Here is an 11033-nt window from a genome sequence, read left to right as displayed (position 1 = left end):
ACGCAGCGGGAGGGGACGGGCCGGCGCGCGCGGGGACAGGGTCGCGGAAGCCCCGTCGAGGCGGCTGCTTTGGTTCCGCGGGTGCGGAGCGGCCGCGCGGGGATGCGCGGTCCCTCGCACCCGCCATCCCCCCCCCGTCACCCCGCTGAGCCGGGGGCTCCTCCAGCCCCCCCCAGCGCCCCCGCGGGTCCCTCTGGGCGGGAGGGCCGGCAGGGAGCGGATTAAATCCGATCTCAGGGGCGGCATCGCCCCCCACCCCCCCGGACGTTTCTTTTTTTTTTCCCTGACGCAAGAGGCTGAAGTTTTCTAAATTCCCAGGCGTGCCACCGAGAGTTTCGTTTCCTCCTCCCTCGCCACGCGTGGGGCCGCGACACGGGGGGGAGCACCCCCGTCCCCCCCCCAGCCCCCTCGCCGCCGCCGGGGCCGCGGGACGTTCCTAAGCGCGGTGCTGCCCGCGGCCGGTCCCAGCAAAGCCGGGCTCAGGCAAAGCCGCCGCGCCGGGCCCCGAGCCTCGGGCGGGCAGCACCCCCCGGTAGCCAGCACCCCGCTGCCGGAGGAGGGGGGGATGCCCCCCCCAACACCCCACCTCGGGACCCGCGGGACGAGGTTTCGAAATTTAAACCAGCGCCCCGAAACCCGGGGACCCCGTCCCAGCAAAGCGCGCGGGCGGGCGGAGCGCTGCCGGGCGGGGATGTGCGGGGACCTGCCGCGGGGACAAATCCGGGAAAGGACCAACCTGCCAGGCTCGGGTTTTCCTCCTCTTCCTCCCGCAGGGCCGGCGCGTCCCGCCGCGGGCGTTTCCGAAAGGAAACTGCCCCATCCATCCTCCTCTGCAGTTTATCACTGCACGCTCGGAGGCTCATTGTCCTTTGCGGGCAATGGATGCCGGTGGTGCTGCTTCTCGCTTCGACAGAAAGAAGACGAAATTCCATTCGTTTACATGTTTTATTGTTGTAAACATTAAAATTGTCTTTCTCAAAGAAAGAGTTATCAGGAGGGAAAAAAAAAAAAATATCAGCGTTTCTAACTGTCATACACCATAGAAAAAAAGGCAGCAACTCGTATCGTGTGCCAGACTGGGAATATACAAAGAAAAAATACTACAGAATATGGCAATATTAAAAATATTACTCGAACAGAAAATAATATATTAACCGACAATTTTAGACATAAAAAAACGGAACAAAACAAACCAAAAATTCAAAGTGCTCGGTAATTTCCAGGGAGTTATGTATAAGCACTCTGGAAACAGTCAAAAGCTGCTGCATGCAAGATTTGTTTAGCTTTAGACAACAAAATAATCAAGATATAAACTTCTTTTTTAATCAACATCAACAGTACATACAACACTTACAAACAAGGAATGTCGGACGGTGTTTACAAACACTATGTGTCCCTTTGGGGAGGATTTCGGGTTCTGTAATACTTGTGCCCACCTATTTTACAATTGAGAAAATGTTTGAAGCTTAGATAACTACCAGTCTTTATAAAAGCTAACAGACTACATAGTGTCTGAAATACTATTTATAGAATATAGACATTACTGAAATAGCAAGTGCCTATAACATCGTCACCCTAGAATCGTCATGCTTTCCTCGTACGGAGAGATTTATTTTTCTTTCTCTTTTTTCTCCCTCCCCCCCCCCCTTTTTTTTTTTTCTTTTTTGCAAACACGTTTAGCTTTTATTTTTAATTTTTTTTCCTTAGAATTGTTTCCCATATTTCTTCATAAATAGGCACAGAATAATTTTTAAAAAGCCAAACTGCATCTGATAAATTTACAAGCCTTCGCCTTCTTAAATGACATGCCACCCACGCAACATTTAGGTTTTGTATATATTACAGCTTTCTTTTACAGCAGAAAACTTTAGTCTTTAGGAGGGTGAGACTTGTGGGTCACCTTAACGCTTTGTTTGCCACCGTATGAGTCTTAGCTGCGCACCCGGCGTTGCCAGATATGTTCATCTTTTTAATCAGAGGTCCTTAATAATAAATTCATTTATAAGCTGATAATAAAAAGTTTATACCATGGTATCTGTGTAGTCCATGATCTGCATCCATGATGCCCCAGAGCCAAAATGCCCATTGACGTTCTGCCTGCAGGAGGTTTGCAACACTGGTCGGGGTGGGACGCTGGCACCCAGAGGTGCTGCTCTGGGCCCCGGCGAATTCCCCGTCGGACGGGGGAAGTTCCTCTTCAGTTCAGTGGAAGTGCACGGGAAGAGTCTTAGAAAGGTAAAGTGTCCAGGAAAAGTTTGTCGATTATTGCTGGTGGTGGCACCAAATCCTCCAGTTTCAGGTAGAAAATGCGCTGCAGCCCCTGCGTGCAAAGCGTGCGAAGTTCGGGGAGCTTCCCCAAGAGTTTGGACAAATAGTTGGGGCGATTCAGCCCCCCATTATTAAAAGTCACATGGTCTTTGAGACAATTTACAATCTTGTTTTGAAGTTCTTCCACCCTCTTGGGTTCTTTAAGCCCGTGCCTCTCTGCAAAAGAGAAGGACGCGGCCGTTACGGGTCTGGCGCGGAGAGGAAGGCGGAAGGGAAAAGGAGCTGCCCGGCGTGGCCGGGTGGGACAGAGGGGACACTGACCTGTGACCATGGCCAGGGCAGCGATGCAAGAGAAGGCAGAGATATCGATGTTCATGTTTTGCAAGTTGGAGGAAAATTCAACAATGGAATCGATCCACTCCCCAAAGCCGCGGACGCACTGCAACCGGTGCAGGACCACCCCGTTGCAGAAGATAAGCTTGCCCTCCACTGGATTTGACCTGGAAGGAATGTGACAGCCCCAAAATGAACAGAGGAATGAATGAGGAAGAAAGAAATCATAGAGGGAGAGGAAAAGAAAGAAAAGAAAGGAGAGAAAGACAAAAGATTAAAAAGAGAAAGAGGAGGGGGGAAAGAGAAAGAAAGAAAGAAAGAAAGAAAGAAAGAAAGAAAGAAAGAAAGAAAGAAAGAAAGAAAGAAAGAAAGAAAGAAAGAAAGAAAGAAAGAAAGAAAGAAAGAAAGAAAGAAAGAAAGAAAGAAAGAAAGATTAAAAAAAGGAGGGAAGAGAGAAGAATAGGAAAGAAAGACAAAAGATTAAAAAAAGAAAGGAGGAAAGAGAGAAAAGAATAGAGAAAAGGAGGAGAGAGAGAAAAAGAGAAAAGGAATAAAGAGAAGGAATGAAAGAAAGAGGGGGAAGAAAGAAAGGGGAGAAAGAGAGGAAGAAAGAAAGGAAGGAAGAGAAAGAAAGAAAGGAAGGAAGAGAAAGAAAGGAAGGAAGAGAAAGAAAGGAAGGAAGGAAGAAAGAAAGGAAGGAAGGAAGAAAGAAAGGAAGGAAGGAAGAAAGGAAGAAAGAAAAGATGAGAGTGAAAGAGTAAAAAGAAAGAAAGGGAAAGAAAGATGGAAAGGAAAAAAAAAAAGACAAGATGGGGGGAGAAAAGCTAAACAACTAATTACTTGAGGAGCAATAAATGAAGGATTTAAGAGGCACCTAATTACCGAGGAGTTAATAAAACGCAGATCAGTGGACCTTGAAAGGATCTGATTTCATAACCGCCCCCAAGTCCCCCCCTCGGCTGTGGCCGCGTACCTGTACGCCAGGCGCAGCACGAAGAGCTCCAGGAAGGCGGATTCGAAGAGCAGGTCCTGGTCGGTCTTGGGGAGGTCGGTGAAGCCGGGGATCTTTTCCGCCCACCCTCGGATGATCTCCATGGAGCCGGTCAGGAGATCATAGAACTGCTGGATGTGCTGGGTGTCGTCTCCGCTCATCTGGTAGTCGGGGTTAGCCTGGAACTGGAAATTCATTTTAAAAAGCACTTAATGAGGTTCTCTAAAGTATATAACCCGTGAAATTGCTAACCCCGCTCCTAGTCGGGGAGCCAGGGTTTTTTTCTAACAATTAAACCTCTCTCTGACCAGTGAGGAAATTAGCTGTGCCGGGGCAATTAATGCAACTCGGAGCGGTGCTACGAGCTCGCCGCCGCCCGTGCGCGGAGGGCGGATTCTGCGCGCCCGATCCCGGGGTGAGGGCAGGGCAGAGCCCCCGGCGGGGCGGGCAGGAGGCAGGCAGGGCGGGCAGGGCTCGCCTCTCCCCCCCTCCCCGGCCGGGCGGGTGGGCGCAGCGAGGTCCCTACGCGAGCTCGGTCCAGCTTACCCTGGAATAGTCCAGGCTGGTCATAGCCGGGTTGGAGTCGACATGGGCTCTCACCAGCGCACTGATCAGACTCACCGGGGGAGAGGGGGGAGAGGGCTCCTGGGGGCTCTTCGGTTTGGATGGCAAGCGACCCCTCCGGCCTTTTAGGCTGTCTGTGCGCACCACTGCAACGAGAGAGGCTGCTCAGCCGCCCCCGGCCCGGCCCCCGGGCTAGGCGCGGCTCAGCTAGGCTCGGCCCGGCCAGGCGCGGCTCGGCCCCGCCAGGCGCGGCTCGGCCCCGCGGACTCACCCTCCTTGACCATGCCGACGGCCAGGCACTTCTGGAAGCGGCAGTACTGGCAGCGGTTGCGGCGGCGTTTGTCCACCGGGCAGCTCTTGTTGGCCAGGCAGACGTACTTGGCGTTTTTCTGCACCGTGCGCTGGGGGGGACACACGGACGGGGCGGTCAGCCCCCCTCCCCGACTCTTCATTTGCTTTTTTTTTATTTTTGCTTTTCTCTTTTCTTAAAGAAAATTTTCTCTCCTTTTAAAAATTATTCTCTCTCTTTTTTTAAAATTTTTTCTCTTTTTTTAATTTTTCCTTTTAATTTTTCTTTTTTAAAATTTTTATCTTTTTAACATTTTTTCCCTCTTTTTAAAATTTTTATCTTTTAAAAATTTTTTTCTCTTTTTTCTTTTTTTAATTTTTCTCTCTCCCTTTTAAAACATTTTTCTCTTTTTCCCTTTTTTCCCAGGGCATTTAACAGGAGAAAATTGATAGCGTTAACATTTGAGCTAACCCCGCAGCTCCTGGCTGTGTTTTATATGCCAAGAGGAGGGCAGGAGACGCTCGGTAAATACAAATCCGTGGGCATTCATATTATTTACATTCCTTGGAGACCTCCTCTATTTAAAATGATAAGATTATTCAATCAGGATGGCGAAATAAAGAGATCACTTAATTTTACCACAGGGAATTCTGTTCCACTTGGTTAGCTCGGCCACAGTTTCTCTGTCCTAACCAATTTCCATCTGAAGGGGAAAGCGGCTCCTCGCCCCGGCGGGTCCGGCCGCCCCCCCGCCGGCCGCTGCCCGTGCCCCTGCCCGTGCCCCTGCCCACTCACCTTGAAGAAGCCCTTGCAGCCCTCGCAGGTGCGGACGCCGTAGTGCTGGCAGGCCGCGTTGTCCCCGCAGACGGCGCAGAGCCCCTCGTTGGAGGGGGACCCCCGGGAGGGGGGCGAGGGCACCTGGCTGTCCAGGAGCTGCGGAGCGTGGCCCAGCTGCAGCCCGGGGAAGGCCATGGAGGGCTGCTTGCGGATGGGGTTGGGCACGGCGAAGGCCTGCCCGTCCACGGCGTGGTGGCCCCCGGCCGGCTCGGGGTTCATGGGGACGTGGAGGGGCCCGTCGAAGCGCATCTGGCAGCTGGAGACGGGGGTGCCGGGGGGCGACTGCTTGAAGGAGAAGAGGGAGAGGCGGGAGACGGGCGTCTTGCGCTGCTCGATCATGTGCGTGGTGGCCACGTAGTTGGGGTGGAAGTTGTGCAGGGAGCCGGGGTCGTCCCACACGGGGCCGTGCTGCACCTGGAAGCCCGGCGTGGAGGGGGTGGGGGGCGACGAGGGCTTGTAGTAGACGGAGCCCGAGTGGGCCATCATCTCCTCGGACTGCGGGGGCAGGTGGCCGTGCTGCTGGTAGCCGTGCATCGGGATGTCTTCCACCTTAATGGAGGACTGCTGTCCGGAGAGGGGCATTTGGTACAAGCAAGGCGGCTTCACGTCGTAGCTGGTGTTGTAGTTGTCCATAAAGGTGCTGAAGCTGGGCAGGGAGGTGGTGGCCGTGATCTCGGTGTTGGTGAGGTCCATGCTAAACTTCACAAACTCCGGCGTTAAGAAATCGGAGCTGTACTCGCCGGCGGAGTGGTAACCGTAGCTCTGGGAGGCCGGGCTGGCTCCTTGGGGCGAGGATCCATACTGCGCCTGAACGCAGGGCATGGCTGCCAACGAAACGCGGTCAGACAGACTCGGCCCCGCAAAGCCGCGCTCCCCCCGCGCCGCCCCGCCCCGCTCCGCGCCGCTCCGCGCTGCCCCGAGGTGCAGGGGGGGGGGGGTTGAGGCGCGGATCGAGCCGCGGAAGCCAAGCGCACAAACCTTCCGCCGCGTTAGAGGCGTTGTCGGGGGAGCTGAAGGCGGACAGTGTCGGAGATCGGCGGAGAGCGGAGTTTCCGCGGGTTTAGAGCGCGGAGGAGGAGCCCAGCGCGCCGGCTGAAACACAGACACACAGAACCGCTCGTGGGGGGCCCCGGGACCCGCGGGGGGGACCCCGGGAGCCGCGGAGAAAGCCCCGAGACCCGCGGAGCAGCCCCGGGATCCGCGGAGCAGCCCCGGCACCCGCGGAGGAGCCGCGCAGCGCCGGCCTGGGGGGTGCGGGAGCGGTCCCGGGCACGGCGGGGTGACCCGACGGCACCCCCGGACCCGACCCCCCCCCCACCCCCGCCCTTCCCGAGGAGCCGCGTTGGGTTTGGGTTGGTTTTAGGGATTTTTTTTTAAATCGCGAAGAAAACTTTCCGCGGGCGCGCTGTCAGGCGGCTGTCGGAGCCCCGCACGCGTTTACACCCCCCCACCCCTTTCCCCGCCCCGATTTTGGGGCGAAAGGAGCCGGTTCGGTGTTTCCGTCCCTCTCCGGGGAGAGGCGGGCAGGGCGCGGCGGGGTGGGGGTGTGTGTCCGTCTGTGCCCCCCCAAAAAAAACCCTTCCCCGGGGGTCTCGGCATCCGCGCCGGTGACAGCCAGCCCGGGGGGGAGCTGCACCCACGGGTGACACGCGTCCACGGGTGTCCCGTCACGGGCAGCGGCGCCCCCCGGGTGTGCGTCTGTGTGTCTGTCTGTGTGTGTCTGTGCGTCCCCCCCCGCCCCAACCTCTCCCGGAGGCGCGCAGCGGTCCGTCCCACGCGTGGCGGGAGCGCGGGGCAGCCGCCGCGCCCACGGGTCGCGCGTGGAAACCGGCGGGTGCGCGTGTGCGCGTGTGTTTCCAGGGGACAGACGGACACCGGGACACCCGGACACCCGCGCGGGGACTCACCGGAGCGCGGGGACCGGCGCATGCATCCAAGTGCCGGGCGGCGGCGGGGCGGCCACGTCGGGGCGGCGGGCGGCGGGAGGCGTCGGGGCGGCGGCGGCGGCGGAGTGTCCCTTCCCCGCAATGTGCCTTTGTTTATGTGGGCTCCTCGCTCCGCGGCCAACGTGCACCTCGAGCCCCCCGCGCGTCACCGCGCGTCAGCGCCCCCCGCGCCCAATCAGCGGCGCCGAGGGGCCGCCCTCGCCCCGCCCCCTTGGCCGCGCGCTCCCTTTGGTAAATTTCCGACGGTGACATCACGGCGCGGGACACGCCCACAAGCGGGCACCCCCCCCCCGACACCCCCCCGCGCCCCCGCCGCTCCCCCTCCCGCCCGGTCCGCGCGCGGCGCACGAAGCGCGGGGAGGGGGGGTTGGGGGCGTGGCCTCATTTGCATAGAGGGCGGCGGCGTCCCCCGCCCGGCGTCAAGGGAAAAAGTGAGGCCGGGGCGTGGCGGCGCGTGTCCCCCCCACCCCCACTCTGGCGTCACCATTGACGTCACCGCCCGGCGCGCCAAAAATAGCGCGCGCCCCGACGGGAGCTCCCGCGGCGGCGGGGACCTCCCCGCGCCCCCTCCGCGCGTTTTGGGGGGGAAACCCCTCCTGGGCGGGACGCGCCCCCGGAGCCGCGCCGCGCCTTTTATCCCCCACCGCCCCCCCCCGTTTCCTCACAAACGCGCACGCGAAGGTTCCGCGGGTTTTGTTTTTATTTCCCCCCCAGCCCCGCCCGCGCGCAGCCCCCCGGCTTGCACCCCCAGAAGTACAGGTTTGGGTCGGGGCGGGCTGGGCAAGGCGGAGGGGGGGTGATGCAAAGAAGAGCTGGTCTGGTAAAAGGAAGGGCACGGCACTTATTAGAAACCTATCGGGGGCGTCAATTCTGCAGGTCCACGCGGCGCCGGCTTCTGTGGGGCCGCTCGGCCTCTGCAGCGGGCTCTGACCCCCACCCCGGGTCTTCCCACGGGACCCTCTGCTGCGGTCCAGCCTGAAAAAAAACAAAAAAATTAAAATAATGAAGCAAAAAAACCCAAACGGCCCAAGTCCCGTAAGGGCACGCCCTCGCCCGCAGCCCCCCGCACACTCACAGGTGCGTTTTTTGTGCCGGGTCCCAGAGGCAGCAAAGGCCGAGCGAGGCCCCGCTCGTCAGACCCCCGCGTGCTGCGGCGGGCAGAACGGCAGCAGAAAACCGGCGCGCCCCGACCCTCAACGCCGCCGTTTTCAAGCAGCGAAGCGTCGCCTTGCGCCAGCCCCCCGCGCCGCCGCCAGCCGCGCTCCCTCCGAAGCCGCTTCTCCGGCCGCCCGTCGGCGTCGTCCCTGCGGGACGCTGAAGCCCCGGAGCCCTCAACCCGCGTCCCGCCGCCCTCCCGCTCCCCCCGCGCCGCCCGCCAGGCCCCTCCGAGGGCAGCGGGCCGGGAGAGGGAGCGGGCAGCCCGCGGCCCGCCAGCACCGCTCGGCCCGACGCTTCCCCGGGCGGCCACCTGCGGCTCAGCGGTGCTGGCCCCGCGCGTCCCCTCGGGAGCCGGCACGTGGCCGCCCGCGTCCTATCGCGACAGTCGGCCCGGGCTCCGGTTCCACCGTTACAGAAGACACTTGCTGCGAGGCCCTTATAGGGATAAGTAATACATCTAATTACCATATCCTTAGAATAGATGTAATATAAATTTCATTACTCACTTAAAAGTTCTAAAGTTAACAGCATAAACTTGAAGTTGAGTAATTAAGTAATCCTTATATAGACACTTATTAAAGTATTTATACATATTATCTTAAATCTACATCTATCATTTTGCCAATTAAAATTAGGACTTTAATTGCAATTAAGTAATTTAATTGCCAATTGAACAGCAAAATTGCTAAGTGACTAATTTTAATGCCTATTTTAATTACCAATCATGACTGGGGAGGGAGCTAATCAAGCAGTATCAGAGTAATGATGTGAAAAAAAAAGGGAGAACAAACATTCAAGACTACATGCTTTTAAAAAAGAACTCTAAATTAAATAAATGCAAACACAATTTCATACATGTGGGGAAATGCTGTATTTTGGTATCTAAATACACGAGCACAAAGAACACGTTTAATTGAAAAGAACCGTCGCTCTTCCCCCAAAGTGCTGAGCATGAAGCACCCTTACCCCGTCTTTCTGCATTTGTCTCCCCCGAAGGGAGCCCCAAACCTGAGCGCGGGAGGGAGATTTGCACCGTCACTGGCCCGGGAGGCTGCGCTCCCCCGGAAATCAGAACTTAAAACCAGAAAATCCACAAGTTCAAGAAGACCCAAACCCCCCTCGACACCAGGCACGGGGAAACAGGGCGGCACTGGCGGGCCAGAGGCCCCCTGCACCCCCAGGTGTGCCCACGTGAGAACCCCCCGTTGTACCGCGGGGCGAGGGGACACCCCCAGCCCGGCCGCCACGGGGAGGGGGAGGCCAGGGCACAGCCGGAGCCGTTATCCCCCACGGCGCATCTTGGTGCTGCTCCCCCCGTCCCGGGGGCCCATTCCGGCTCCTTCCCCGAGGAAAAGCGCAGGCGTGTGCGCACACACGCGTGTTCACGCCGAGGCACACGCACGTCACCGTGCCCTCCCGCTGGTGCTTAATGGGCCCAACGGTGAATCACGAGCAGTTCTGGCCCTGACCGGCCCCGGGGCGTACTCCAAAAAGTAAAAATCCACCCTCCTGCCAGGCTGCACCCACTGCTAACGAGGTTTTGCTCGTTAGGGCGGAGGGCTCCCCCGGGAGGGCGGGCAGCAGCCGACCCCGCAGGCCGTGATTTGGGGACTGCCCGTGCGTGGGCCTGCGCCGCTGCACCCTCGTTTGCAATGAAAGCACAAAAAACCTCCTGCCCGCGAGCGCCGCGGATTCCCAGGGCCCGAGGGAACGGGATGGTGTTTGTTTAAGATTAAGCGGCACGGGAACCGAGTGGCGGCGGCCGCAGCGGCACCTCTACGAGGAGACAGCCCGCGACGGGATCCAGCCCCGCCGTGGAGTTTCCGTTGTTCCAGGCACAAGGGCAGAGCACCGGCCTCCGGCGGGCCGGTGGTGCACGAAGTCTGTGCTGGGGCGCCAGGGTGCCGCGTGTCCCGCAGGCGGGTGCCTCGGGGGACGGGCGGGTTTGCTCCTTCTCTTCTCCCCGGCCGGGGCCGGGCCCGCGCCCTGCGGAGTGAGCGACGAGGGTGCTGCAGCGGCAACGCGGCGTCTGCCCCGCGGCAACACACTCCTCACCCTCGGGCCGCGTGCACAGACCTGGTTGAACTCGGGGCCGTGTTTTGGGAGAGGGAAGCTTCGTTTCCTCTTCAAGAGAGTGGATAAGAGTTACAAGAAGGCAGCGGGTATCAGGAGACACGACGGGCCCCCCGCTCCAGGCCGAGAGCCCGTGGCCCTGGTGAGGGACGAGGACCCCGGAGCACCCGCGGCCCGTCCCCGCTCTCCGAACACATGCCGCAGGACGCCAACCCTCACACACCAGGGAGAGACCAAAACGAGCCGTACCACGGGTACCTTCCGGAGGGGAAGAGGAGTAAATCCACCCTTCTGTCCAACTTCACTTCAGCACTTCTTTACGTGAGGTGCAACGTCCCCAGACCCAAACCCAACCGGTGACAGATCAGTGTCTTCGTTGCGGTAGCTGCTGCGCTGGCACTGACCCCCCAACAGCCCAGGCCCACGGCCCCAGCCCCGGCGGTGAGCGGGAGTGCGGGCGTCCGTCTGTCTGTCCCACAGAACTGGCCAGTGTCCCCGCGGAGAGTGAGCAGCTGGGACGGGAGTTCTGGAGTCGGATGCTGATGCAAAGGTTGAGCCTTGACATGAAGTTCAG

General features: G+C 58.9%; 1 protein-coding gene across 3 annotated transcripts; it reads right to left on the bottom strand.

Annotated features, from left to right (window-relative positions):
- Nucleotides 1-1676: 1676 nt before the first annotated feature.
- NR4A2 (nuclear receptor subfamily 4 group A member 2) lies at nucleotides 1677-7300 on the bottom strand. 3 transcript variants are annotated; one of them, XM_074910335.1, is made up of 7 exons: nucleotides 7190-7300; nucleotides 5241-6374; nucleotides 4428-4557; nucleotides 4139-4302; nucleotides 3575-3777; nucleotides 2590-2768; nucleotides 1677-2484 (listed from the first exon to the last, which is right to left on the bottom strand). In XM_074910335.1, exons 2-7 carry the CDS (start codon nucleotides 6102-6104, stop codon nucleotides 2228-2230), a joined length of 1797 nt encoding a protein of 598 aa, XP_074766436.1. In that variant the 5' UTR covers nucleotides 6105-6374; nucleotides 7190-7300; the 3' UTR covers nucleotides 1677-2227. The 3 variants fall into 3 exon arrangements, with proteins under 3 accessions (XP_074766436.1, XP_074766434.1, XP_074766435.1); XM_074910333.1 differs by lacking the exon at nucleotides 7190-7300 and having other exon boundaries at nucleotides 5241-6106; nucleotides 6261-6374; XM_074910334.1 differs by lacking the exon at nucleotides 7190-7300 and having other exon boundaries at nucleotides 4214-4302; nucleotides 5241-6106; nucleotides 6261-6374.
- Nucleotides 7301-11033: the final 3733 nt, after the last annotated feature.

This window comes from Athene noctua, chromosome 7 (genome assembly GCF_965140245.1).
Source record: "Athene noctua chromosome 7, bAthNoc1.hap1.1, whole genome shotgun sequence".
In the NCBI taxonomy this organism is placed as follows: Eukaryota; Metazoa; Chordata; class Aves; order Strigiformes; family Strigidae; genus Athene; species Athene noctua.
The sequence above is the reverse complement of the archived record's forward strand: the minus strand, read 5'-3'. Positions and strand labels throughout refer to the sequence as shown.

Excerpts from the sequence above, each read along its gene's own strand:
- NR4A2 (XM_074910335.1), bottom strand. The coding sequence starts at position 6,104 with ATGCCCTGCGTTCAGGCGCAGTATGGATCCTCGCCCCAAGGAGCCAGC. Across the intron at positions 3,778-4,138 it reads CCAGCCTGGACTATTCCAGG|TTCCAGGCTAACCCCGACTA; the intron begins GTAAGCTGGACC and ends ATGAATTTCCAG. Across the intron at positions 2,769-3,574 it reads GTGCTGCGCCTGGCGTACAG|GTCAAATCCAGTGGAGGGCA; the intron begins GTACGCGGCCAC and ends CATTCCTTCCAG.